Genomic DNA, 23,851 nt, shown 5'->3' with positions numbered 1-23,851 from the left:
TCCACAAACCAAAACATAACAAAAATACAAACCAGTGCTGTTCATTTCTACATTTATGATGAATAAAGTAATTAGTCATGATGTCGCATATAAAATGCATTGTGTTGTTTTTATTTTGTGGAAAAATGTATTTCATGTATTGAGACGATGAGGTAATGTTTGCATGACGTGTCATCAAAATCAGTTACAAAGAGGAAAAATGAGTGAGTGGATCAAAGAATCAAAGAGGTTAGCTGACGACACAAAGGACAAAAACACAGGACAGTCTGCACCTGGCACTGACCCTGGCAGAATTCATCATGATTGTGTTTGTAAAGGAAGATGTCGGTGTTGCAGCCGTGTGCCTAATGATGTGGCCGGTGAGTACTGTATATGCATTTCTTATGTCTGGATTAAGAATATTTGAAGACATGCTTGCTTTTTTTGCACTGTTAAATCTTGCTGCACAATTGTTTGGTTTGTTATTTGCATTTAGTTTTTAGAGATGTTTGTTTAGCAAAATATTTCCTACACAACTATTACAGCAATGCATATTTTTGCACTGTTTCATCTGCATTTACTATCATGTTTCAGTTTGGTGTTGGTTATTTTCAGTTAGTTTTGATTTGTGAAGAAGCTTCATTTGGAAGTGGAGAAGTTTATTTGAATAAATGTTTAAAATACAAGCAGTAAAGAAAATGGATGACTTGTGATTGATTACTTTATTATAGAAAAAGCTGCTGATTTGGCTTTCCAGGTCTTCTTTTTCATTGGATAAACTCCAACAACTCACACATCACTAGACAGCTCAGCAGTTCCCCTCCACAGCGCCACAGCTTTGATTCTTGCAAAGTGTGTTTCATCTCAAATAAATAAGGCTCTGTCCCTTTCAGGGGAGAAAAATGTATTGCTGAGCCTCAGGAGCGTGAATGTGAACATCAGTGGCGAGCAGAGCGTTTGGTATTTGGAAACCAATTAAATCCACCTTGCATCCTGCGAGAACAAAAAACTAATTCGGAGAGACGCACTATCTGCCCTCATATTGGTGCATTCACTTGGCAGGGGTGTCCAAAGTGGGGCCCAGGGGCCATTTGAGACCCGCGGCAGACCTGAACCATGTTATAGTCACTATGTATTCTTTACACTGTATTCTTTAAATGCGTATCTTGCTTGCTGCTGTAACAAGTGAATTTCCCCCTGTGGGATAAATAAAGTACAAATACAAATACAATAGCTTGTTTTTTAATGCCGGTGGCACATTGTAGAAAAAAAAAAGAGCCAAAAAAGTAATGTAACGAGGAAAAACTGAAATGTTGATACTAACAATAATGCTTTGTCACCTATAACACAAAGCTAACTTTAAATACAAATAAAACAGCTTTTTTTAGCCTTATTACAAGATTTAAAAAAACATCAAAATGGCCCCTGCATCCTTTGACTTATCCATAAGAGGCCCTGGTTGGAAAAAGTTGGGACAGCCCTGATCGAGGTGCAACTGTAAACACGCAGAGTCAGAACTAACATGACACGGCTGTGCAGGTGCATGCTGGCGGCCTTGTCTGCAGTTTTAGTAGGAGCCTGTGATGGTGAAAAGGAAGAGGATGGAAACGTCTAGACAATAATCCGATGAAAGCGCAGGTGTATGTGTATGTGAACTATTGCATGAGGTTTGGTGCAATTACAGCAAGAATGACACCTGCTATGGATGCTATCATACGACAGTTCATTAAGTTCATTCATGCAGTGCAGGGTTATCAACAAATATCAATCAATCTTGCTTAGCAGTCTTCAACCTGAGAAAAAAAAACGACCCCAAGTTTTGTTGCACCTTTAAATGTTTCTAGGACATCTCAAAGCCCCAAAATAGCAAAAAGCCACGCAATGGAGATGGAAAATATTGTGAAAAGTAAGTGATGTGATTTTATCTCGCAGCCGCAAAAGATTTAAAAAGAGTAGCGCTGTTTCCATTCCACCAAAGTCTGTCAACTTCCTTTATCCAACCATAATCAAATGAATTTGTGCGAGTCACCTCTCTGCAAAAACAATTGATTCCCCCCCCGCAGAAAGCCTTTTGTACCAAAAAGTATCTGCTGGGCTGATTAGATGGATGAAACAGATGGATGGACAGATTGCTCCGTGAATGGGTGGATCATCACATTTGTTAGGATAAAGGAAACCTGCACTTTTTTGGGAATTTTGCCCATCATCTACAATCCTTATGTGAGACATAAACACACGTCTTTCTCTTTTCTGTGCTTTGTAAAGACATAAAAACAGCTAGAAAGAGGCAGCTAATTCATGCACGTAATGGGACAGACCTATTCCGCGTAGAAAACCCGCTATTAAAACACCTCCAACAAGGTTTTCGGGTTTTCTATCCACGCTGTGAGCATGTAGTAACAGGTACATTCATTATAACATGTCATACGTACAGTATTTTGCCATATTTTGGTCATTTTAAGCATTAGCAGAACTTCCTTCCTGGGCGCATTGATTTCACATAGCAACATAGAATGGAACGCGACACAAAAACACAGCAGCAGTGGCGGCAGCTCCGATATGTAGCGTTACCTTTCGCTAGTGGCCTGAGGCATTGTGAGCAAGTGTGTGGTGAAGCTAGTAGCTAGCCGGTGTGGTGTGGCGAGGTGTCACTACGCCAGTAACGTAGTTGTTAGTCGTAACAATGTTAATAACAATAATAATAACAATGTGGTTCATATGCAGCTCAAATTATGACAATGGAGCCTTGTTCGTGCTTTTTGGAGTTTTTTTCAGAAGATTTCCATGACGTGCATTCTTAGCTGCCTCTTTTTAGCTGTTTTTATGTCTTTAGAACGCCCATAAAAGAGAAAGACGTGTGCTCATGCCTCACATACTGTAAGTATTGTGGATGATGGGCAAAATTCCCCAAAAAGTGCACTTTTCCTTAACAATCCCACCATTGGGTGTATTATTGTTGAGTGATATACATACATACTGTATGATAACTACTGTACATCTGGCAATAATGCAGCGAAACATGAAGGCATTCAGTCGATGGAATGAAGTGAAAGCTAACAGCTGCACATAGTCAATTACAGCACTGTAATCTCTGTACAGATTATTATGTTGTAAGGGGATGATCACATAATCCTAGTGCTTGGCAGAGGCTATGAGGTAATGTTTTACATATTTTTTGCACAAAATCACCTCCGGAGTGGAATGCAAAAGCTTTTGTCAGGCAGTCCAAATGAAAGAAATGTAATATGTCAGCTTATTATTTGATTATTCTTCGTATTCATCGCGGTATGGATTTACTATCCACTGAAAATGACAACACGTTGGAAATGACATTTCCCCTCAATGAACGGCAGCTCCCCAGGGGCCAGCAGCACTCGTGGAGCTCCAAACCATGACGCTACCATGCTTGACCATTACCTTGCTTCTCACTTTTGTGTGTTGACTCATTTTCAGTGGCTAGTAAATCTGTACTGCTGTACAAGCTGTGCACTGACTTCTCTAAAGCAGTGGTTTTCACACTGAGGTACCCTCTAGCACACAGCACTGTAGCATCACTATGTCATTTATTACTGTCCAGAATTGGAAATGCACATATAACATATAAAATAACTTGTTTTGTATTATTAGGAATAAAGCCACGTGCACGTCAGATTGAGGCTATAATAAAGACGTGTTCTGAAATGGACGTACAAATGACTTTATAGACTTTGTTTAATATTGTTTCATATTTAAAAGTTCTGTACTGTTTGGCAAGGGAGCAAATTTACAAAATAATACCCCCAAGGACCAACTGAATGTAAATGCATACTTGCAAATGAAACTCACTCTGTATAATATAAGCAGTATAGTTGCAAGTTTTGCACCAAAAAAAAAAAGGAAAGAAGCTGTTGAAGCTGTTGAAGCTGTTGAAGCTGTTGAAGCTGCGAAGTGAGCAATGTTTGTAGCTGGAAAAAGTTTGGAATGTTACTGTGTTAAGTCTATAACAGACTTCCCTCTCCCCGGCCAGATTCTCCTGGCAGATCCCAGGCCAGTTGAGAGACATAGTCTCTCCAATGTGTCCTGGGTCTTCCGCGAGGCCTCCTACCAGTCGGACGTGCCCTGGACACCTCCCCAGGGGCATCCTGACCAGATTCCTGAGCCACCTCATCTGGCTTCTGTCAATGCGGAGGAGCAGCGTTTCTAATCCGAGTTTCTCCCGGATGACAGTGCTTCTCACCTTATCTCTAAGGGAGACCACAGCCATCCTATGGAGAAAACTCATTTTGGACGCTTGTACCCGCCATCTTGTCCTTTCGGTCACTACCCAAAGCTCATGACCACAGCATAGGAGCATTTTAGCCATTTTCATAGCTAGACACTTATATAAACACTTTTATGCTAGGTGTGAGCATTTCCGTCCCCTAGGGGGGCCGTGACATGAAAGAAGTGAGAACCACTGCTGCACACCGACCATCGTTTCATGACATGAATGACATCAGAGAAAGGCCACCTCGTTTGCTCTTCCCAGCGCTGCCTTTGGTAGTTTGGCTTGCATGCTATCTCAAGGCCAGAGGCCATCATTGCATTAAAACAACATTCAAATGAGCCAACTTGTGCACACAAAGCTTTGCAAAGGGGAGAGGGGTGGAGCCATCTAAATGGCTGCTCCTAACCTGCCCAATCGCGCCCATGCAAATGTCCCGGGCTAAGATTCAATGGACCCCAGGCTGCCCTGCTTCAACCACTTGTGTATTTGCATAGCCTGGCTGTGCTCCCCTCAATTTGGTTTCAGATAACAAGATGGAGGTTTTTTTTAATAATACCCTTGAGGGAAAAAGGGGCACATTTAGAGCTTGTGCAGACGTGGGTTGGATATTTTTTTTGGTTTTCATTTGCAAAGGTGCAAATTTCACTGCACGTTAGGTGGCCTCAATTACCAGCAAGTATATGTTACTGCATGGACGCTGGCTATAACATCATTAAGTACATTGCAAGAACCTCTCCCTCTAGACAAAAAAAGAGTGGAACAATGCATGTGTACACAGGTGTGGGATTTGAAGCCTACAGGCAAGGCAAACAAGCTGGCAACAATGTGACACGTTATGATCATATACTATATTTAACACTACAAGCGCATGCTTTAAGTTGCTCAAATAGCTCTCATTTTGTTCAGTCCACTTGTTGCATTAGTCCACTGCCTTGTGTGTGTGCGTGTGTGTGAGAGTGTAGGCCACTATTTTGATGACTGCCCTGGGACAAAGGGCTCATCATGGGTGATGGTAATTACAAGTGACCAGGACAATACGCTCGCGTATGGAGGAACTAATACAATGTGAAGACACATTTATACAAATAAAGCATTTACCCCTCCTCCTCCTACACCAGCCTCTTCTTCTTCACGAATGGCTGAGTGAAAACAGCCCATGTCATGTGTCGGGTGCAAGGATGGGGGGACCAAAACAGAATCATAATACGTCCATGCAGATCAATCCTCAGTGCAGAAAGTACGCAATTTTCTTTCACATACCGTACGTAGGAGTTATCAACTACAATCTCCTTTGCCCTCGCTATCCTTAATGTTAGGGTAGAAATGACTGTTACTAGTTTGATGCAGTGTTTAATGACAATGCTAAGTCCAATTGCTCTTACACTGACCACTACCTCTTAATTTCTGGTGAGTACATTGTCTGTACTCACTCATTATCAAACTCTTTCTGTCAACTAGTCACCCTCTTATCACTTATTATTACAGAATCTACTGTTCTACACATTGACATTATGATTACTAGTCTGAAGCAATGAATAGACAATGTAAGTTTGCTGTTATGCAAAGACCCAGTGCATGTTTTCCCAAATATGAATATATGGCAAACTACTATGTTGTTTGTTTTCATGAACTAATGTGGCTCTTTCATAAATGTTGTCTACTCTGCAGTAGTGCATGTTCACGTTGTTATGACTAGTCTAAAGGCATGAATAGAACATTTAAGCCCAGGGGCATTGTATTTTATTCCCATACCTCACAAGGGTTACAGGTAAACTACTATGTTCTTTGTTCTTGCGGGGTTATAAACTCATACGGCTCGTTTATTATCTTTAACGTTATCTACTCCGCAGCAGTGCCTGCACTTCACTTTCCTCGCATGCCAAAAGGTCATTCCGCAATTGTTTACCTCGTCCCTGTACTACTAACTTCCTTCTCCCTTTTCACAAGAAAGAGAAGTAACTCTTGAAATTTGATGAAAAAAAAGACACAAAAAGTTGAGCGCGGACTACCTGCCATAAACGCGCGGTTGCTGAGTGTGAGCGAACGGGTGCTTTCACGAGTACTCGTAAATTAGAGCATCATGCGACCGAGTGATCGGGGCTTGAGTGGTTCATGTGAATAGTGGTGATGGGGTAATCATCGGTATGTAGCAAATGTTAAATAGAGTCTGCATTATTAACCAAGTCGAGTGAGTGTAAAGACTGTAAAGTGTAACGTTGCTACAGTGTCTTAAGACGGGAAGTGAACGTACAGCGCATGCGTACTATGTAGAGCGCCAATTTTAGCGGGGCTCTGCCATGGGGGCCGGCGTGTGGCGGTGGGAGGAGGAGCTCGTAGTAGAGGCTTACTGGAGTTTAAATTAATGTCAACCTGACTGCTTGCCGGTAGAACAAACCCGGCGCGGATAGTGAAAGCAGGAGCGGATAGAAGCAGCTTTTGTGAGGCAGCACACCGGAGGAAGTGACTGACATGACTCGGCGGCCGAGGAACAGGTTAGCCTCACAAGCACTAAAATACACATGTCGTTTTGAGATAGCGTATCGGCCTTGTTGTTTCAAGCCTTTCTTAGTAACGTTCCTCAAACATGTTCTCCCTGTTGTTCTGTTTGGTTTCCTACTCTCTATTTGGGGGGGAGTCGTGGGGTGCTCGGGTCGCGCTCGCCCATGACAGGTGGTGGTCATCTGGTGGTCCTTGCGCTGCTGCTGCTGCTGTCATTATTAGCATGCGGCAAAACTCTATGAATGTGCGCGTGGTTGCCCGTATGCGTGTGCACCAAGGGTGGCATTACTTCTATCAGCTTTATTACCCGTGCATGTGCTGTTTATTGCAGTGGTTCACTTCATGAAAGCCAGCCGCGTTTTCACTTTCACACTTACTTACAGTACATCAGTACTGTAAGTACAGTACTTACAGTAGATCACTGAAGTAAAAGTGCAAAGGTCTGCAACCTTTCCACTTCCAGCATTGTCATCTTTTTCTAAGACAAATGTGTTAGTGAGCAGCAAAGCCAACTACTTAACTTACTACACGTCATTCCAAAGCTGCAAAACTATCAACCAGGAAGTTGTGCCTCTTGATAAACTAGACAAAAATCACCATAATCATCTTAGCAGTTCCTCTTCACCTGTTACACTGCAGCAGCACTTACCTGCCTGCTGTACATTCTGATTGGCTGCAGTGTGTGTGTGTGTGTGTGTGTGTGTGTGTGTGTGTGTGTGTGTGCGTGTGCGTGCGTGCGTGCGTGTGCGCTCTACAAACTGTGCTGGTGGGCGGCCATGTGCACTAATAGGGTAGCGTTTTTATTCATTTTTATTCATATGTATAATAATGCAATGCAATGTGACCATTTTAATTGAGTGCATCAACCCATGCATGTGCAACATTTCATTGCGGTAGATGAAAGCCAGTCACTTTCACACTTGTCTCATTTGACGAGCTCACTAAAGTCTAGAACACCTTCTTGCATCACAAAAGCCTTGCTTTGGCACACAGTCGCAGAATAAAACCCTCATTTCCCCCCATATAGTGTCAATAGCCCCTTTTCCTTCAGTGTGTCCTGGAACTTGAAGATAATTCTTGGTAATCTTCGTGCTTTGCATTACTACCACACATAAAAGTTTAATTTAGACTAAATGAACAGATTCTATCAGGACAGACTTTTTTACTAGCGTGCAAACAAACACACAACAAACAAGGTGTCCTGAGATTTACAAAAAAAATCTCTCATAGCTTGTTCTTTTGGGTCCATTTTCCAAAATAAAGCTTGTAATAATGAAATATTAAAGTTAGTGTGTGCCACCAAAATGTCAATTGGATTTTGGAAAGGAGCCATCATCTCAGTACTCTGTACTTTTCCAGGGAAAGTTTGGGGTAAAGTACCCAAGTAAGGTTTTTAAAAATCCCTGGCAAAGAAAAGCTCTTGCGGGATGGAAAAGGGTGTATTTGTGTGTTGTTTGTGAGCAGCAAGTCCAAAAAACATATCACTCCATTGCTTGGCTGCTGGAAATGCATAGCTGTCAATCAGGAAGTGCGTCCTGATTAAATAGACAACCATCTTACCAGTGAAGTTCCTGTTCACCTGTTGCACTGCAGCACCTTACCTTGCTCCACATTCTGATTGGCTGCAGAGTGTGTGTGTGTGTGTGTGTGTGTGTGTGTGTAGGTGTGTGTGTGTGATGTACAATCCGGCTGCAGGTCTGAACATGCCGGGCTCGTGAAATGATGATGACATGTGCCGATCCCAGTATCTGTAGAAACCAAAAACATAAGAACCTGTTCATCCATAAAGTCCCCCCCCCCTCCCCCCCTTCCCTCCACGTCTTGTGGGTGTCTTGGCTGAACGCCTGCACCCAAACCTTCAAGAATGACTGGTTCTGTGTCCGTGTGTGTGTCAGTACTGTTCTGTCTATGCTGAAGAATAGAAAAGCAGTGGCTATTATTATTTAAAAGTTTTAATAGGTCAGCTGTTTCTTTCAGTGTTTACAGCAGCGAGGAGGATGAGGAGGAGACTGAGATGTACGATCACGATTACGACGGCTCGATGGCAAAGCCCGGTAAACGCCACCTTGGGAAAACGCGCTGGACACGGGAGGAGGTATGTTTGCCACTACCTGAACAAAACGCAAACATTGACCTTTTCACTCATTCCATCCTTTCATTGTCCAGGATGAGAAGTTGAAGAAGCTGGTTGAGCTTCACGGATCAGAAGACTGGAAAGTCATCGCAAGTTTACTATCCGTGAGGACGCGCTACACCGTAGACATATTGAAGCTTCACGTGGTTGGTTTGTATCAATTCAAATCCTCTTCTCTTTGTGATGTGACCACCAGAACCGTACAGATGTGCAGTGCCAGCACAGATGGCAAAAGGTTCTCAACCCAGAGCTAATCAAAGGACCCTGGACCAAAGAAGAAGACCAGCGGGTAAGGAGGGAAAAAAACACATCAGAGGAAATGAACACAGCTACAGTGCAGCCCATTCATAGGGTTTTCACATGCGCAATCTGGACTGAACTTGGTTTGACTCCTGGTCTTGCATACTCTTGCAGATTTTGGGTAAACCGGATTATAATGAACCATCATTTTGAAAAAATCCAGTTTGACACATCAAAGTGTAAAAAGGAAGTGGCACACTTAGAAAGAAACGCACACCAATGAAAATCAACAAAATCAAATTATTTCCTGGTAAGCAGGACCATTTAAAAGAAGCTTTAGGACGGCATCTGCCGATGTTGGACGGAGGAGAGTACAATATACACTACCGCCTTCTGTCAAAAGCTTTACAAAGCTCCAATTTCTCTGGAGGAAAACGCTCCATTTTGAAGTGTTTGATGGTGTGTCTCTCTTCCATTGTTCATTCTGTTTTTTCTTGCTATTTTTGGAGCAACAAATGACTTTCTGCTGTTAACTGATGTTGACGAGGGTGTAGTACCACAGTGTTTTTATGCAGACAGAGGAGGTAGTAAGTACTCCTGTAGGGATGACTTGCACCAACTGCCAAGGCTTGATCAACCTCCAATTGTTGATGCATTTTGTGGTTCCTGAAACAGTATCATTCTGAAATACACATTCTTTTTCACTTTTCGCTACCCTTACCTTTTTTTTTTTTTACCTCTGCCATGTCACCACTTACCTTTGTACCATTTCAAGCTATTCATTGGACTTCTACCACTTGAATTTCAGTCAATAACTGGAAAAATTGGGCTGTTCTAAAACTTTTAACCAGTAGTGTAGCAGTGGTTTGAAGAAAATTAAGAAAAAACATACTTTTAAACACGCTAAGCTGTGACTTTTAGCTTCTACGATGAGAAAGGAGAGTAGGAAATTGCACAAAATAGACTCCAGAGAGTTAGTGGAGAGTTAGTGCACGAACAAGCGATGATATTCCATGGATTTACAAAACGCACAACCCATTGTAGTTTATTAAAAATGTTTAGAAAATGAGTTTCTTTAAACTTGTTTTGTGTTGTCTGACCTCTTAAAGGAAATGTGCACTTTTTTAAAACATTTTGCCCATCATCCACAATCTTCATGTGAGACATTAACACACATGCCTTTCTCTTTTCTGTGCAATTTAAAGATATAAAAACAGCTAAAAGAATGCACATAATGGGACGCACCTTGTCCGCCTATAAAGCCTTCTGAATAAACCCCCAATAAGGCACCATTTCCATAATGTCACTGTAGCCAAGCTACAGTGACATTGTTATTATTATTGTTGTTATTATTGTTAGGCCCAAGAACTACGTTACTGGCGTAGTGACACCTCGCCACACCACACCAGCTAGCTATCGACTAGCTTCACCACTCACTCGCTGCCAATGCCTCAGGTCACTAGCCAAAGGTAACGCTACTACATATTGGAGTTGCCGCCACTGCTGCTGTGTTTTTGTGTAGCGTTCCTTTCTATGTTGCTACGTGAAATCAAAGCGCCCAATAAGGAAGTACCGCTAATGCTTAAAATTATCAAAATAGTGCAAGTATTCCATGTTATGATGAATGTACCTGTTACTACATGCTCACAGCATGGATAGAAAACCATAAAACCTTATTGGAGCTTTTTGGATTTACATGCATTTATTAGCCGTCTCTTTTTATCTGTTTTTATATCTTTAGAACGCACAGAATATTTAAAGACGTGGGTGTTCATGTCTCACATTAGGATTGTGGATGACTAATTGATTGGTTATCAATAGGACCAACAATGATTGTAGTAGTATATAAGACTCCCATGCAACATTTCTGTAGCCCAGCAGTGCCCCTTACCCTCCAAAAGTTACGCAACACCACCAACCTGCGAGGGAGGTGTTTATTGAACGTGTCCAAGGGGTGCTTGTATCTCCACCCAGACGCCAATGTAATGATTAGCAGGATGGCTAACGTTCCACTGGAAACTCCCTGGGTGCTCGGCAGGTGTTCCCAGTCACCTACGCAGAGATAAAGAAGAGGGGGGATTTTTCTGGAAGGTGTACACACCTTTGTGTTATTGTCAGCATCCCCTCCATCCTTTCACTGTCATGTTATCTCCCCTGCAGGTGATAGAGCTGGTTCAAAAGTACGGTGCCAAGCGTTGGTCGGTCATCGCCAAGCACCTGAAGGGCCGCATCGGCAAGCAGTGCCGCGAGCGATGGCACAACCACCTCAACCCGGAGGTGAAGAAGACCTCATGGACCGAAGAGGAGGACCGCATCATCTACCAGGCGCATGAGAAGCTGGGCAACCGCTGGGCCGAGATCGCTAAGCTGCTCCCTGGCAGGTGAGCGTTTTTGTTGGAATGAAAAGACATGGGTAGGGGTGTCACGACACGAGATTGGGTGTACGAGAACAAGACAAGACCAGATTTTTAAGAAAAGTACAGTGAAAAAATAAATAACCTGCCTGCTTGGAGGCGAGAGACGAGGAAAACAGACACACATGCACATGGCGATATATTGATTATCCAGTTCATTTTCATTTATTGTGTGAACACAAGACACTTTTGTTCTGATCCAGAAATCTTGTCACGTTTTAATATCGCGAGATCTTGCAGCATGAGATCTTGTGGCTTAAAATGCCTGAACGTTCTGTTTTGCCCTCAAGGACCGACAACGCCATCAAGAACCACTGGAACTCCACCATGAGGCGCAAGGTGGAGCAGGAGGGCTACCTGCAGAGCGCGGCCAAGGGCGCCGGCTCGCCGCTCTCGGTCGGCCACGGCTACGCCAAGCCCAGCGCCCACCTCATGGCTTTCCCGCACCACTCACCCAATCACACGCAGCTGCCTGCCGCGTCGCCGCTCAGCTACACATACATGTCAGACACGCAGAGAGTGAGTTGAATACAGTTTGGTGTACGATGCCAGGTACGTAGTGTTTGTGTAACTGGCTTGTGATTGGCTACACAGGTGCCCTTCCCTTTGGCCTTGCACTTCCTGAGCATCCCCCAGCACAGAACCGCCGCTAAACAGGTAAACATGGCGATGAAACAATCATAAAATAGTCATAGTGGGAATTCTGTTGCTTACACCTGATCTTTCAGAGACACTACGGTGAGGAGGACCCTGACAAGGAGAAGAGGGTGAAAGAGATCGAACTGCTGCTCATGTCGACAGAGAACGAGCTGAGAGGCCAGCCATCACTACCAGTGAGTCGTGTGTGCGTGCGCGCTTGACAACAGGATTTATGTGCACGTAGCCTGACCTGGGGCTTGGGAGTCAGCGGTTAGCTTTGTGTGAATACCATGGAGGAAACATCTGGGGGTGCCTGTTGCTGCAGAAGTGATGAAACAGGACCTCGCATATGTGTGTGTGTGTGTGTGTGTGTGTGTGTGTGTGTGTGCGTGAGAGACTGTGTGTGTCCACGACCCCTTGTGCAACACAGCACGACTGTCACCCTGCTGCCAACTTCAGTTCCCTTTCTGCTTTTCTTCCATTTCGACGCCCCTTCTCTTATTGTCAGGCTTGTACTTTCACTAACATGTTGGATTTTTTTTCCTGCCAGATCAACTTGCCTTATCCAAGCTGGGCCAGCCAGAGCCCGTTGACCCACACCTTAGAGGGCGTGACCATGTCATTACCTCATCACCAGGCCGCCGCCCCGGCCCTGCCCTTGGACCAGAGTTGCCTGCCAGAGGAGAGCGCCTCTGCTTCGCCTGCCCACGGCGACAGCAACGATGACAACAATGCAACGTTCTCCAGTGCAATGCCGGAGTTCATGGAGTCTGTCCTTGACTCAGTAAGCATCTACGTTACATCGCTACATCACCTCTACTTCCTGCTAACACCTGACTGACTGCAGGACATGATGTCTGCACTGTGTGTTAGCATGTAGCGCAGCACTCAAGTTTTTTATCCACCCGTGGGCGTTGACCCATCGTCTCCCGCCCCCCTTTCCCCAGAGCCTCGCCTCAGTGAGTGAGGCCGGTACCGGAAGTATCTTGGAAAAGAGCGCTCTCAAAACAAACTCGTTCCTCCGCTCAACTCTCAAGTCCTCGCCTGTCAGAAGGCTTCCCTTTTCACCCTCGCAGGTAGTCAGCCGCGTGCCATCAGAAGCCAATCAATCACCAGTCTGCTCATCACAGCCAATCATTGACGTTCTCCCTCCTCCCCATCACTCTTTGTCCAACCACCGAGCCACTTGTCTCCATGTCTAACTAATTGTATAAATCAACCTCTTTTCTGACCTTTTTCACGTGTGTGTGTCACAGTTTCTCAACCAGTCCATGAGTCCAGAACACTCGGACAGCGAACACCTTCCACTGAGCTCGCCCGTGGACGCCAAGCCCCTCACGGACAACGCCGTCAGACCTCAGAAGGAGAATGACATGTGAGCAGCGGAGTCCTGTTTAAGAGCGCAGGTTTGCATCAGTACTTTTAAATGACAAATGGTTTCCGTAGGTTCAGAACTCCTAACATGCGCCGTTCCATCCTGGAGTCGTCACCTCGCACGCCCACGCCTTTCAGGTCCGCCCTAGCCCTGCAGGAGGCCAAGTATGGGCCGCTCAAGATGCTGGTGAGCACATCTCTCCTCGTGTATCTGTCATTGATTTGGAGGTGTCTTATTGTTTTGGTTTTACTCCAGAATGCTCCTTTGGATCAGCAGCGAGTGGACGCCATCAAGCAGGAGCCGATGGAGTGCGCCATTGAGCAGCCGCCTCTGAAGAAGATCAAACAAGAGGTAACGAAACACACTGACGTGCGACTGACTTGATCACATGATCTGACCATGTCTTGTTGCCCAAGGTGGAGTCTCCATGTGAGAGGAGTCCATACATGCAGTGTGAAGGACAAGACCTTCACACGCAGCTCTTCTCGCCAAATGGCGCTGCACAGGAAGTACCAGTAAGTGGATCTGGGACACAAATTAGACGCTAAGCTGGCAAAATACATCATATGACACCATTACATTGGCATATCATGTACATAAACATATGATTCATAGTATGCTCTAGTCATTTTATGCAACACTGCAAAAGCTACACACTCTCAGGTTTGTTTTTTTACTCATCTTTACTTGTCATGTGCGTGCGTGTCTGTTTTCCTCGTCTCTCGCCTCCAAACAGGCAGGAAGAGGGTTCACTCTGTGCATTGGTTTCAGCACCTTGGCGAAGAGTGTCATGTTGTACAAATTAAATGAGTAGATTGCAATATATTGTCAGATATTTTTGATATCTTTTCATTGTGCTTCTCTTAAAAGCAATGTTAAAATCTGGTCTCGTCTCGTCCTCGCAGACCCGAGCTTGTGTATCGCCTCGCCTCGTGAAATGAGTATTTAGTGACACCCTTACATATTAGTATTTTGTTTTTTCATCAACTCTTCCATCTTTCATTTCCTTCATCACTACATAAGTTACCTATGCATCACTACATTCTCTAGTCTTTCTCTTGAATTACAAAACACAGGAAGTGAACCAGCCTTTAATGAACAAACTGTAAACACAAGCGCTATTGTAAGTGTCAACATGTATAAGATATGCTATGCATGAATGATCAGTAATAGATTACATGTATAAGATATGCTATGATCAGTAATAGATTACATGTATAAAATATGCTATGCATGAATGATCAGTAATAGATTACATGTATAAGATATGCTATGCATGAATGATCAGTAATAGATTACATGTATAAGATATGCTATGATCAGTAATAGATTACATGTATAAGATATGCTATGCATGAATGATCAGTAATAGATTACATGTATAAGATATGCTATGATCAGTAATAGATTACATGTGTAAGATATGCTATGCATGAATGATCAGTAATAGATTACATGTACAGTATAAGATATGCTATGATCAGTAATAGATATGTCAGTAATAGGTATGGAGAAGTGGTACCATTAAAGAAGCTCTGCTTCTTCCTTTTTCCCCAATGTCAGCATGTGACATTCCTGAAGCACGTCCCAAGCAAACGACTCATTAGACGTTCTCTTTCTTCAATCAGGACTTGATTACAAGCTCGTTACTGAGCGAAGATGCACACAAAACCTACCACCTCCCTCTCAGGGCCACCGACAGCCAGCTACCGGTAGGTAACCCACGGCCGCCGCCATGTAAATAGAAATGGAAACCAATCCTGATCTTTATCGTCTGGCCCGACAGCCGCTCAGCTCCTGGGGCAAAGCGGAGGAGCACGTCCTGGCGGCCGAGCAGAGCCACAAGTACATCAACACCTTCCCGACGAGGACGCTGGTCGTGTAGACGTCACATGATGATGGTCATATTTGTTGTGGTACAACAGTTGGGAGCGGCTCCACCACTGGTCAGCCAACCGAAGACTATATATTATTTTCATATGTAGACAATTGCTTTGGTTGTTTTTTTTACTACGTGTTTGCATCATAAAAGGGGGTAGCTACATCTTTGGCATCGGGCTGTATTGTTAATTCTGAATTTCTGATATTAATATAAAGAACAAGCTGATTAATTTATTTGCTTTTTGAAATGTTTTTGTTTTTAACAATTGGCCAATGGAGCAGTGTTGGAAGATAAAGAAAGTATTTAAGCCCTCTTAGCATTATCCAGTGGCATCTTCATGCATCGAAAACTGACCTGTTTGCTTTCTTTTATCATTATTATTATTATTATTCGTTTGTTTTCAAAAGGCTGTAACGGGTCTACTGAAAATTTCAAGTGTTTGGTGCGTGTGCCAACGTAAAACACTTAAAACTACTGAACAAGCTGTATAGTATATCAGTCACGTTTTACGCAGCAGAAAGGGACAACCTTCCTAGTATTAACCGTTTACCACGTTGTCACCTTTTTCAACTTCATGCATTCCATGAACAAACATTTGAAATGGAAACAATGGATGTATCGATACAGCATATCCACGTTTGTTTGTTTAGCAAATGAGCTCAACTGTGTGAAACCACAAGCTTCATCCAGACATCAAAATGCACTTGAATTTTCTCCATTTTAAAGGAAAAAAACAAAGAGTACTAAACACTGATATTGTATGAAAAGCCTGGCAACGACTGTGCATGGTATGTTGCCCGTGTTGTTTTTGATCATTTCTTTGAATAGTTTTGTGTATTCAATCAGCATTTTATTTTCTTTACTGTGACTGCAGTAGCCCATTTCAAACACTTAGGCAGTCATTTTGTTTTTTTATTTAAAAAAAAAAAAAGAAAGAAAAATACATTTTTTATACCTGGTTTCATACTAGCTTGTGTGCTAAAATGATTGTTTATGAAAGCATTTATCAGCCAAGTTTTCACATTTTTTATACTTTTCTATACTGCCTAGTAAATAAAGTGTGTTGTTTTTATTACAACCTTGTGTTTGTTCTTTTTTCCATCATTAACTTTGTAGTTAAAACTGGAGGAGTCCCACAAGGCTCAATACTCGACCCACAGAGTTTTACAGTTTACTCTGCAACCTTCTGCTTGTCTTGGTGTATTTTTAAATTCAAATGAGATAACTAACTTCATTTTGTTAATGTTGTAGTGAGGCCTTTTACATTTGAAGCCAGTAGAAAACTGCCGGTGTTCCACAAGGCTCTCTACTTGACCCACACAGTTTTACAGTTTACTCTGCAACCTTGTGTTTGTGTATTTTTAAAGACAAACTAAAGAATGAACTCCTTTTTGTTAACTTTTTAGTGAGGCTTTTTACATTTGAAGCCAGTAGAAAACTGGTGGAGTTCCACAAGGCTCAATACTCGACCCACAGGGTTTTACAGTTTACTCTGCAACCTTGTGTGTTTTGAAAGCCAAATTACATAATAAACTTAATTTTGTTACTATTAAAGTGAGTATTTTTACATTTGAAGCCGGTAGAAAACTGGTGGCGTTCCGCAAGGATCAATACTCGACCCACAGAGTTTTACAGTTTATTCTGGCACCATGTGTCTGTCCTTGTATATATTTCAAGATAAATTAGAAAATGTTGTAGTGAGGCTTTTTACATTTGAAGCCAGCAGAAAAGTGGTGGCGTTCCACAGGGTTCAATACTCGGTCCACAGATGTTCACGGTGTACTCATAAATAAATGCCAAAATTGCTTTCGCAATGCTTGTTCTGCCCAGGAAAAAAATAGCAACACAATTCACAGCCACCTTTTTGATTAGTGACACATAACAGCGGTCGTCAATTAAAACCATGTCGTGTAAAAGTACTGCAATGCGTAATGTAGCGCACGAATGATCACTGAGTCCCAAATATTTTGTTGTCACTGACGCTGAATTGCTGGTTTTCACGCTGAACTGGAAGGCCCGATTCTTTATTTACGCCGGTAATGACTAAAAATGCTTCCAAAAATAAAAAGTACTGTCATTTTGTGTGATGAAGGTCCACCCCCCCACCTTACTAAGAGAAACACACATTCATCATGTTACTGTGAAAAGTAGCATGGATCCTCTCTCTCATTGTGCCCCTAAGATACAAATATTTTGTCTTTTCATGCTCCTTGTTTTCCTTTGAGGTCATGCAAGCGTGAAGCGGCGCCCCCAGACTGAGATCAGGCCCTTTATTTACCCCCGTCCGTCCACCTGCACCCTAAAAAGCAAAAATCCCCTTCAAAGTCTCAGAGGGAACATTTATGGTATTAATGTACTTTTATCAATGTGAATGGAGTGGGCGGGGATGTGGAGGGTGCACGAGGGGAGGGTGCATGACGGGAGGGTGCACGAGCACCGAGCAGACGTTCACATTTGGAATTTTACCGCACCAAAAAACTCCCCCCAAAGCCCCAAAGCCCACGAGACACGCAGACACCTGCTTCCACCGAGTGAGAAGGCAGCTGCGTGTGTGTACGTGTGCGTGCATGTGTGTGTGTGCGTGCGTGCGCGTGCGTGCGCGTGTGTGTGGTTTGTTGGCAAAAACAGCAGTGAGATGGATACTGTGAGAAGACATAACGTACTGTGGCGTCATTTAAAAGACACAAGAACATGTTCTTGTGAGAATTTAGTCAAGACGTCAAATAATAATAATAATAAATTAAATTCAATTAATTGTATTCAGTTTGAACATTTTTCATTTTTTTTGTACATTTTCTGTTACATTCACATGAGGCCGCCCAAAAAGACAACAAAAAAAAACAAACCAAAAAGTAGTTGACGTGCTACACTTCATCATCATCATTCAAATATTTCAAAATAATATACTGTATAGTAATATAGAAATCATATCTTCAAAAAAAGCAGTTTCAGTGTTACTGATTAAAAACATGTAAAAATGTAACAGTTGAAATTCCATCAAAAAGAATTAAAAAGGGATAAGGATATATTTTTTGACCTCACTGTAAATGTAAAACAAACACACAACAAAAAAACAGAAAATGTGACAGAATTGATATTGTACCACAACAACTGCACTTTAGCAAAACTATATATTTTTTAAAACATTTTAGAGCCGTTACAGTCAAATGAAATAACAAAATAGAACATAAAAATGAAAGAATTGAAAGCATACTCATATTTAAATTAAATAAAAATAAAAAATATATACATGATACCAAAATAGTAAAAAAAATATACTCCTAATTAATATAATAAATGTAAACTACTAATTAATATAATATAATATAGTAACATGAAAAAAAGTGTGAGCTATATTGATTACACGTATTTATATTTTGTATATATGTAAAATCTGATATGAAATTACAACATAAGATGAGGAATAAATAGTATCATACATAAACAGTATCATAACGATGCCCATCGTAAACTGGTGGTGCTCCACAGGGCTCAACACCGAGTCCCGACAGTTTTACAGCATAGTTGTAAACAAGTGCATAAATACATTTTCCGATGCACGTTGCTGTTTTGCAGATGAAAAAAACACACATTATATACACTAGAAAAATGTATTTTAAAAATATGAATGCTAAGATTTTTGCTGTTTTTGTTGGGGCATGTTTACAAAATAATGTAAAATTCTATTCATATTTTGCACTCATTTGCAGACAAAATCCTATGGAAAAAAGCTGTCCACTACTGTACATGTGAGTGCCCCCCCAAGAAAGAAGAAGAAAACAAGCCTTCGCTGAGCAAGACGTGCTTTTATCAAACAGCAGCAGCACGTGAGGAACGTTATCATGGCGGCGCATTCATCATGGCGGCCAGGACCACATGATACCGTGATAACAACTTGTCTTTTCTGTACTCTGAAAGCGTCAAGTAAACGTTCAAATGGAAAAGCAGAAGCTTCCACGTTTGTTTTTTGGAACGCATGCTTTCCCTTTTCAAATCAAACGTGTCTGTCGTAAGCTGATTGGCTCATAAATTCAGTTTGACATGTCGCAATGGATTTATAGCCGGATGTTGCAGAAGTGGCGGGCTCACTTACACACATAAACACGCACACACACACACACACGCATCATGCACTTACAGTACGGGCGCGCTCCGGCCTTGCATAGATTACTCGGGTCTGATTTCCTCATTCCCTGGCCGCTGTTGTGGTTGGAGATACAAGGGCGGCCGCTCCCTGCTGCCAGCGGTCAGGTAGGAGGGCTGGGCTGAGCTGCTCGGGTCTGATAAACCCCCCCTGGCCTCCCCGTCCCTGGTACCAAGATGAGGGGAGAAATGAAGGGAGGGTAGCCATGTTAACAATGAAGTGGTGTCATCAAAAAGATGACAAGCTTCCAAATGTTACCTGCTTTTTTCCTGCATCTTTTAGCCTTTCACACATGACAACATCAATCATACACGTCCGTCCTTTCATTTCTGATACGTGGCCTTTTCCCAATACAGCTTTCTTCGGGTTTCTGATTGGCTACAATGGATACTTATGAGCTGTCGTTTCATTTCAATTAAATTCAATTAAACATTTAAATGAAACAACAATTTCATAAATAAAGAAAATAAAAAATGTGTAAATGAGACATGACATGAGTGTTTCAAGCATGAATACGTAAACGCGTGCTGTATATCATGTATGAGCTCATATTGTGAATGATGTCACTAACACCCCCCAAAAAAAGCTGAAGCAGGAAAACCCCCACTACGTCACACTTGAGGGAGGTTTTGGAAAGTACAAAATATATACAAAATAACTAAATAAAATAAGACCACAGAAATAATACATAAAGAATAAATAAAGAAGGCAGTAATTCTGCTGAAATGTCATATTTGGAATGACTTTCAACAGCGCCTAGAAACCAGAGCAAATACCGTGGGACCGCAACACAACTGCTGAATGGTGGCCAACCTCGTTGTAAGGCGACTGTACAACAATGCTCGCCATCATGCTCGACCTTTCACCTCCGTCTGCAGATGAAGGTAAAGGTGCTGGAAACCGCAAAAGGTCCCGAGTGGTCCTTCGGCCACGTGAGGACCCCCACACATGAGACACACGCATCCAAAGACCTACAGTACAATCACAAAACGCACACACACACACAATAACACAGATTGAGCGAAGATAGGCGACAAGCGGGGAGCGGCGTGGCCAGATAGCGGGAGGCGGCACATGACAAAATAAGAGCGAGCGAGCGAGACGGCGACTGTTGGCGCTGTTGCTGAGGTGATTAGGCTCTTCGCTTTACAGTTAGCGCCGGCCCAGATTTGGACGCCATTCGTTGGCGGCCGTTTGTTTGTTGTTTTTCCTGGGGGACAAAGAAAAAGAAAAAAGACGTCTAGAGACATGTGCGTAGAGCAGATAGGCCCCAGCAGCAACTGTACATTTTGGGGGAATAAAGTAGGTCAGTGCTGCCAAGGTGGTGCCAACTGTGTCAAAGTGCAGCATGGACCAAAAAGGGGGCATCCGTTTTGTAGAAGACCCAATAAAGTACAGTAGAAAGGACCTCCGCCAAGGCCTGAACACTTCCAAGACTTCCCAGGGAGGCTCGTTCAGATTGTGCAGATCAAGGCTCACATTATAAAGGAGCTGATTTGACTTGTGCTGCCGACGAGCTCAAAACACAACACCCATGCTAGCAATATTGTAGCGTTGGGTAGAGTTGCAGCTGGACTACCCAGCATGCCTTGAGGACACCTTTTAAATCAAATTTTGTCATCTAAATTGCTAAATTCAAGTACTATTTCATATGGAATTTGAAAAACTTATATGGAGGAAAAAAGCCAAAAAAGTAAGATTGTTTTTTCCATGGTAGTTTTTACGCGTAGTTCGATCAAATATATTGCGGCAATCTTGAGTCGAGATGGTCAGAGGCACTTTAGCTTGTTAAAGTCAACAACATGTTGGCTTTAGCTTGCTTCAAATGAAAGGTCAACTTCCTTAAGCAAGCTAAAGTGCCTCCGACCGTCTCGACTCAAGATTGCCGCAATATATTTGATCGAACTACGCTTAAAAACTACCACAGAAGAAAAATAAATAAAAGCTTACATTTTAGGCTTTTTTCCTCCCTGTAAGTTTTTCAAATTTCATATGAAATACTGCTTGAATTTAGCAATTTCCATCATGCAACGCAGCCAATAGGAAACTGGTGGCATCCCACAAGGCTCAACACTGGGGCCCCTAGATTTTGACAGCATAAGTGGACAAATAATTGCTTCCCCGATGGATATGTTGTTATAAACCTCGGATAAAATGGCTTTGATCCCAAACAGATTCATTTATTGATTTGTTTGAGTTCGAGTGCAAACTACCTCGGCTGAATTTGTTTGGTTCCAATACAAAGTCAGATCTTGTGTCTTTTTTTGGATCCTCACCAAATTTGAATGGATTATTTCTCCGTACAATTTCCTGGACATCGCTGACAGTTTTTTACGCTCCACCATCTTTGGTTATATCGTAGCTAAAAGTTAGGCTACCCTTAATTGGAACAGTGCACATAAACATCACGTGTGCACAAAGAACAGGCTGGGCCGCCCTTGTGGTGAGTTCAGGTGCAGCTGTTTGACGTGCAACCCAATGGCCACTAAGCACATTAGCATGGCAGACACTTCCATTAAGACCACGTCATTTTATTCATCGTCCACAACACACAGACAGCGCGTGTGTGTGAGTGTGTGTGTGTGTGTATTAAAGTGACACACACACACACACACTGACAGCAAATGACATGTTTTCCCGCTTAGGCTCGGTCCAACTTCTCTATTCACCTGGGTAAATAGAGCAGAAGGAAGGGCCTTTCAATCGGAGACCACCACACACACACACACACACACGCACACACACACACACACACACACACACACGGGAGCCCCCCCCACCCCTCACAAGACTCACCAAAATATCACCCATCACTCACAAACGTACTTTTAATGTTTTAATTTTAACTGGTTGTATTGTAAGTATTTCAGGGTACTTGACTCTGCTGAATACATGTACTCTGCATACTTCATACAACAGCATTCCGTCACACACAAGTAGCCATCGTGGAAGTATTCATATACTGTATATTTTTATTTACCTTTTTAAAAACTAGTTTTAAAATATGTGACTTTAATTGGGTTGACAATTGTTGTTTTTTTTTTATTTATGTTTTATTTTCTACCTTTTGGGAGTTTTTTTCTCCCAAAACTGAAGTGAAAAACAATTCATTTTTTGGGTGAATATTTACTTTTGATTTGTAATTACAAAGTACAGGGCGCTACCATTTTGTCTATAATAATAGAATCATTCCTTCATGTTTTATTGTGCAGTCAATCTGTGAAAAATGTAATTGTGTAGTACTTCCTACACTGACCTCTTGTGGGACTGTTGTTGAATTTATTGACATATTTGTGGCTACAGAGTTGAGGAAGGAAAGAAATAACATTGCTTTCTAATTTCATCTGTTGTTTAAATGCTGTTTATTGGCATTTTTGGCTGCAAATAGCAAAAGCGTTTGCTGCGATACGCTCATTGGGTGAATAGTGAGGATCTACTACTCCATTGGGTGAATAGTGAGGATCTACTACTCCATTGGGTGAATAGTGAGGATCTACTACTCCATTGGATGAATAGTGAGGATCTACTACTCCATTGGGTGAATAGTGAGGATCTACTACTCCATTGGATGAATAGTGAGGATCTACTACTCCATTGGATGAATAGTGAGGATCTACTACTCCATTGGGTGAATAGTGAGGATCTACTACTCCATTGGATGAATAGTGAGGATCTACTACTCCATTGGATGAATAGTGAGGATCTACTACTCCATTGGGTGAATAGTGAGGATCTACTACTCCATTGGATGAATAGTGAGGATCTACTACTCCATTGGGTGAATAGTGAGGATCTACTACTCCATTGGGTGAATAGTGAGGATCTACTACTCCATTGGATGAATAGTGAGGATCTACTACTCCATTGGATGAATAGTGAGGATCTACTACTCCATTGGATGAATAGTGAGGATCTACTACTCCATTGGGTGAATAGTGAGGATCTACTACTCCATTGGATGAATAGTGAGGATCTACTACTCCATTGGATGAATAGTGAGGATCTACTACTCCATTGGATGAATAGTGAGGATCTACTACTCCATTGGGTGAATAGTGAGGATCTACTACTCCATTGGATGAATAGTGAGGATCTACTACTCCATTGGGTGAATAGTGAGGATCTACTACTCCATTGGATGAATAGTGAGGATCTACTACTCCATTGGGTGAATAGTGAGGATCTACTACTCCATTGGATGAATAGTGAGGATCTACTACTCCATTGGATGAATAGTGAGGATCTACTACTCCATTGGGTGAATAGTGAGGATCTACTACTCCATTGGATGAATAGTGA

General features: G+C 42.4%; 1 protein-coding gene across 2 annotated transcripts; it reads left to right on the top strand.

Annotated features, from left to right (window-relative positions):
• The first annotated feature begins 217 nt into the window (after window positions 1–217).
• Window positions 218–16,480, top strand: myb (v-myb avian myeloblastosis viral oncogene homolog). Of its 2 annotated transcripts, none has more exons than XM_054762641.1 (15): window positions 218–359; window positions 8,702–8,819; window positions 8,891–8,962; window positions 9,055–9,147; window positions 11,259–11,479; window positions 11,803–12,031; window positions 12,107–12,169; window positions 12,241–12,345; window positions 12,702–12,935; window positions 13,408–13,526; window positions 13,598–13,712; window positions 13,782–13,877; window positions 13,943–14,041; window positions 15,155–15,238; window positions 15,313–16,480. In XM_054762641.1, exons 2-15 carry the CDS (start codon window positions 8,739–8,741, stop codon window positions 15,409–15,411), a joined length of 1,710 nt encoding a protein of 569 aa, XP_054618616.1. In that variant the 5' UTR covers window positions 218–359; window positions 8,702–8,738; the 3' UTR covers window positions 15,412–16,480. The 2 variants fall into 2 exon arrangements, with proteins under 2 accessions (XP_054618616.1, XP_054618615.1); XM_054762640.1 differs by lacking the exon at window positions 218–359 and adding an exon at window positions 5,185–6,717.
• The last annotated feature ends 7,371 nt before the right edge of the window (window positions 16,481–23,851 follow it).

This window comes from Dunckerocampus dactyliophorus, chromosome 19 (assembly GCF_027744805.1).
Source record: "Dunckerocampus dactyliophorus isolate RoL2022-P2 chromosome 19, RoL_Ddac_1.1, whole genome shotgun sequence".
Lineage (NCBI taxonomy): Eukaryota > Metazoa > Chordata > Actinopteri > Syngnathiformes > Syngnathidae > Dunckerocampus > Dunckerocampus dactyliophorus.
Note: the sequence above shows the minus strand (reverse complement) of the source record. Positions and strands in the feature narration are given on the sequence as shown.

Excerpts from the sequence above, each read along its gene's own strand:
- myb (XM_054762640.1), top strand. The coding sequence starts at position 6,695 with ATGACTCGGCGGCCGAGGAACAG. Across the intron at positions 8,820-8,890 it reads CGCGCTGGACACGGGAGGAG|GATGAGAAGTTGAAGAAGCT; the intron begins GTATGTTTGCCA and ends TTCATTGTCCAG. Across the intron at positions 9,148-11,258 it reads CCAAAGAAGAAGACCAGCGG|GTGATAGAGCTGGTTCAAAA; the intron begins GTAAGGAGGGAA and ends TCTCCCCTGCAG.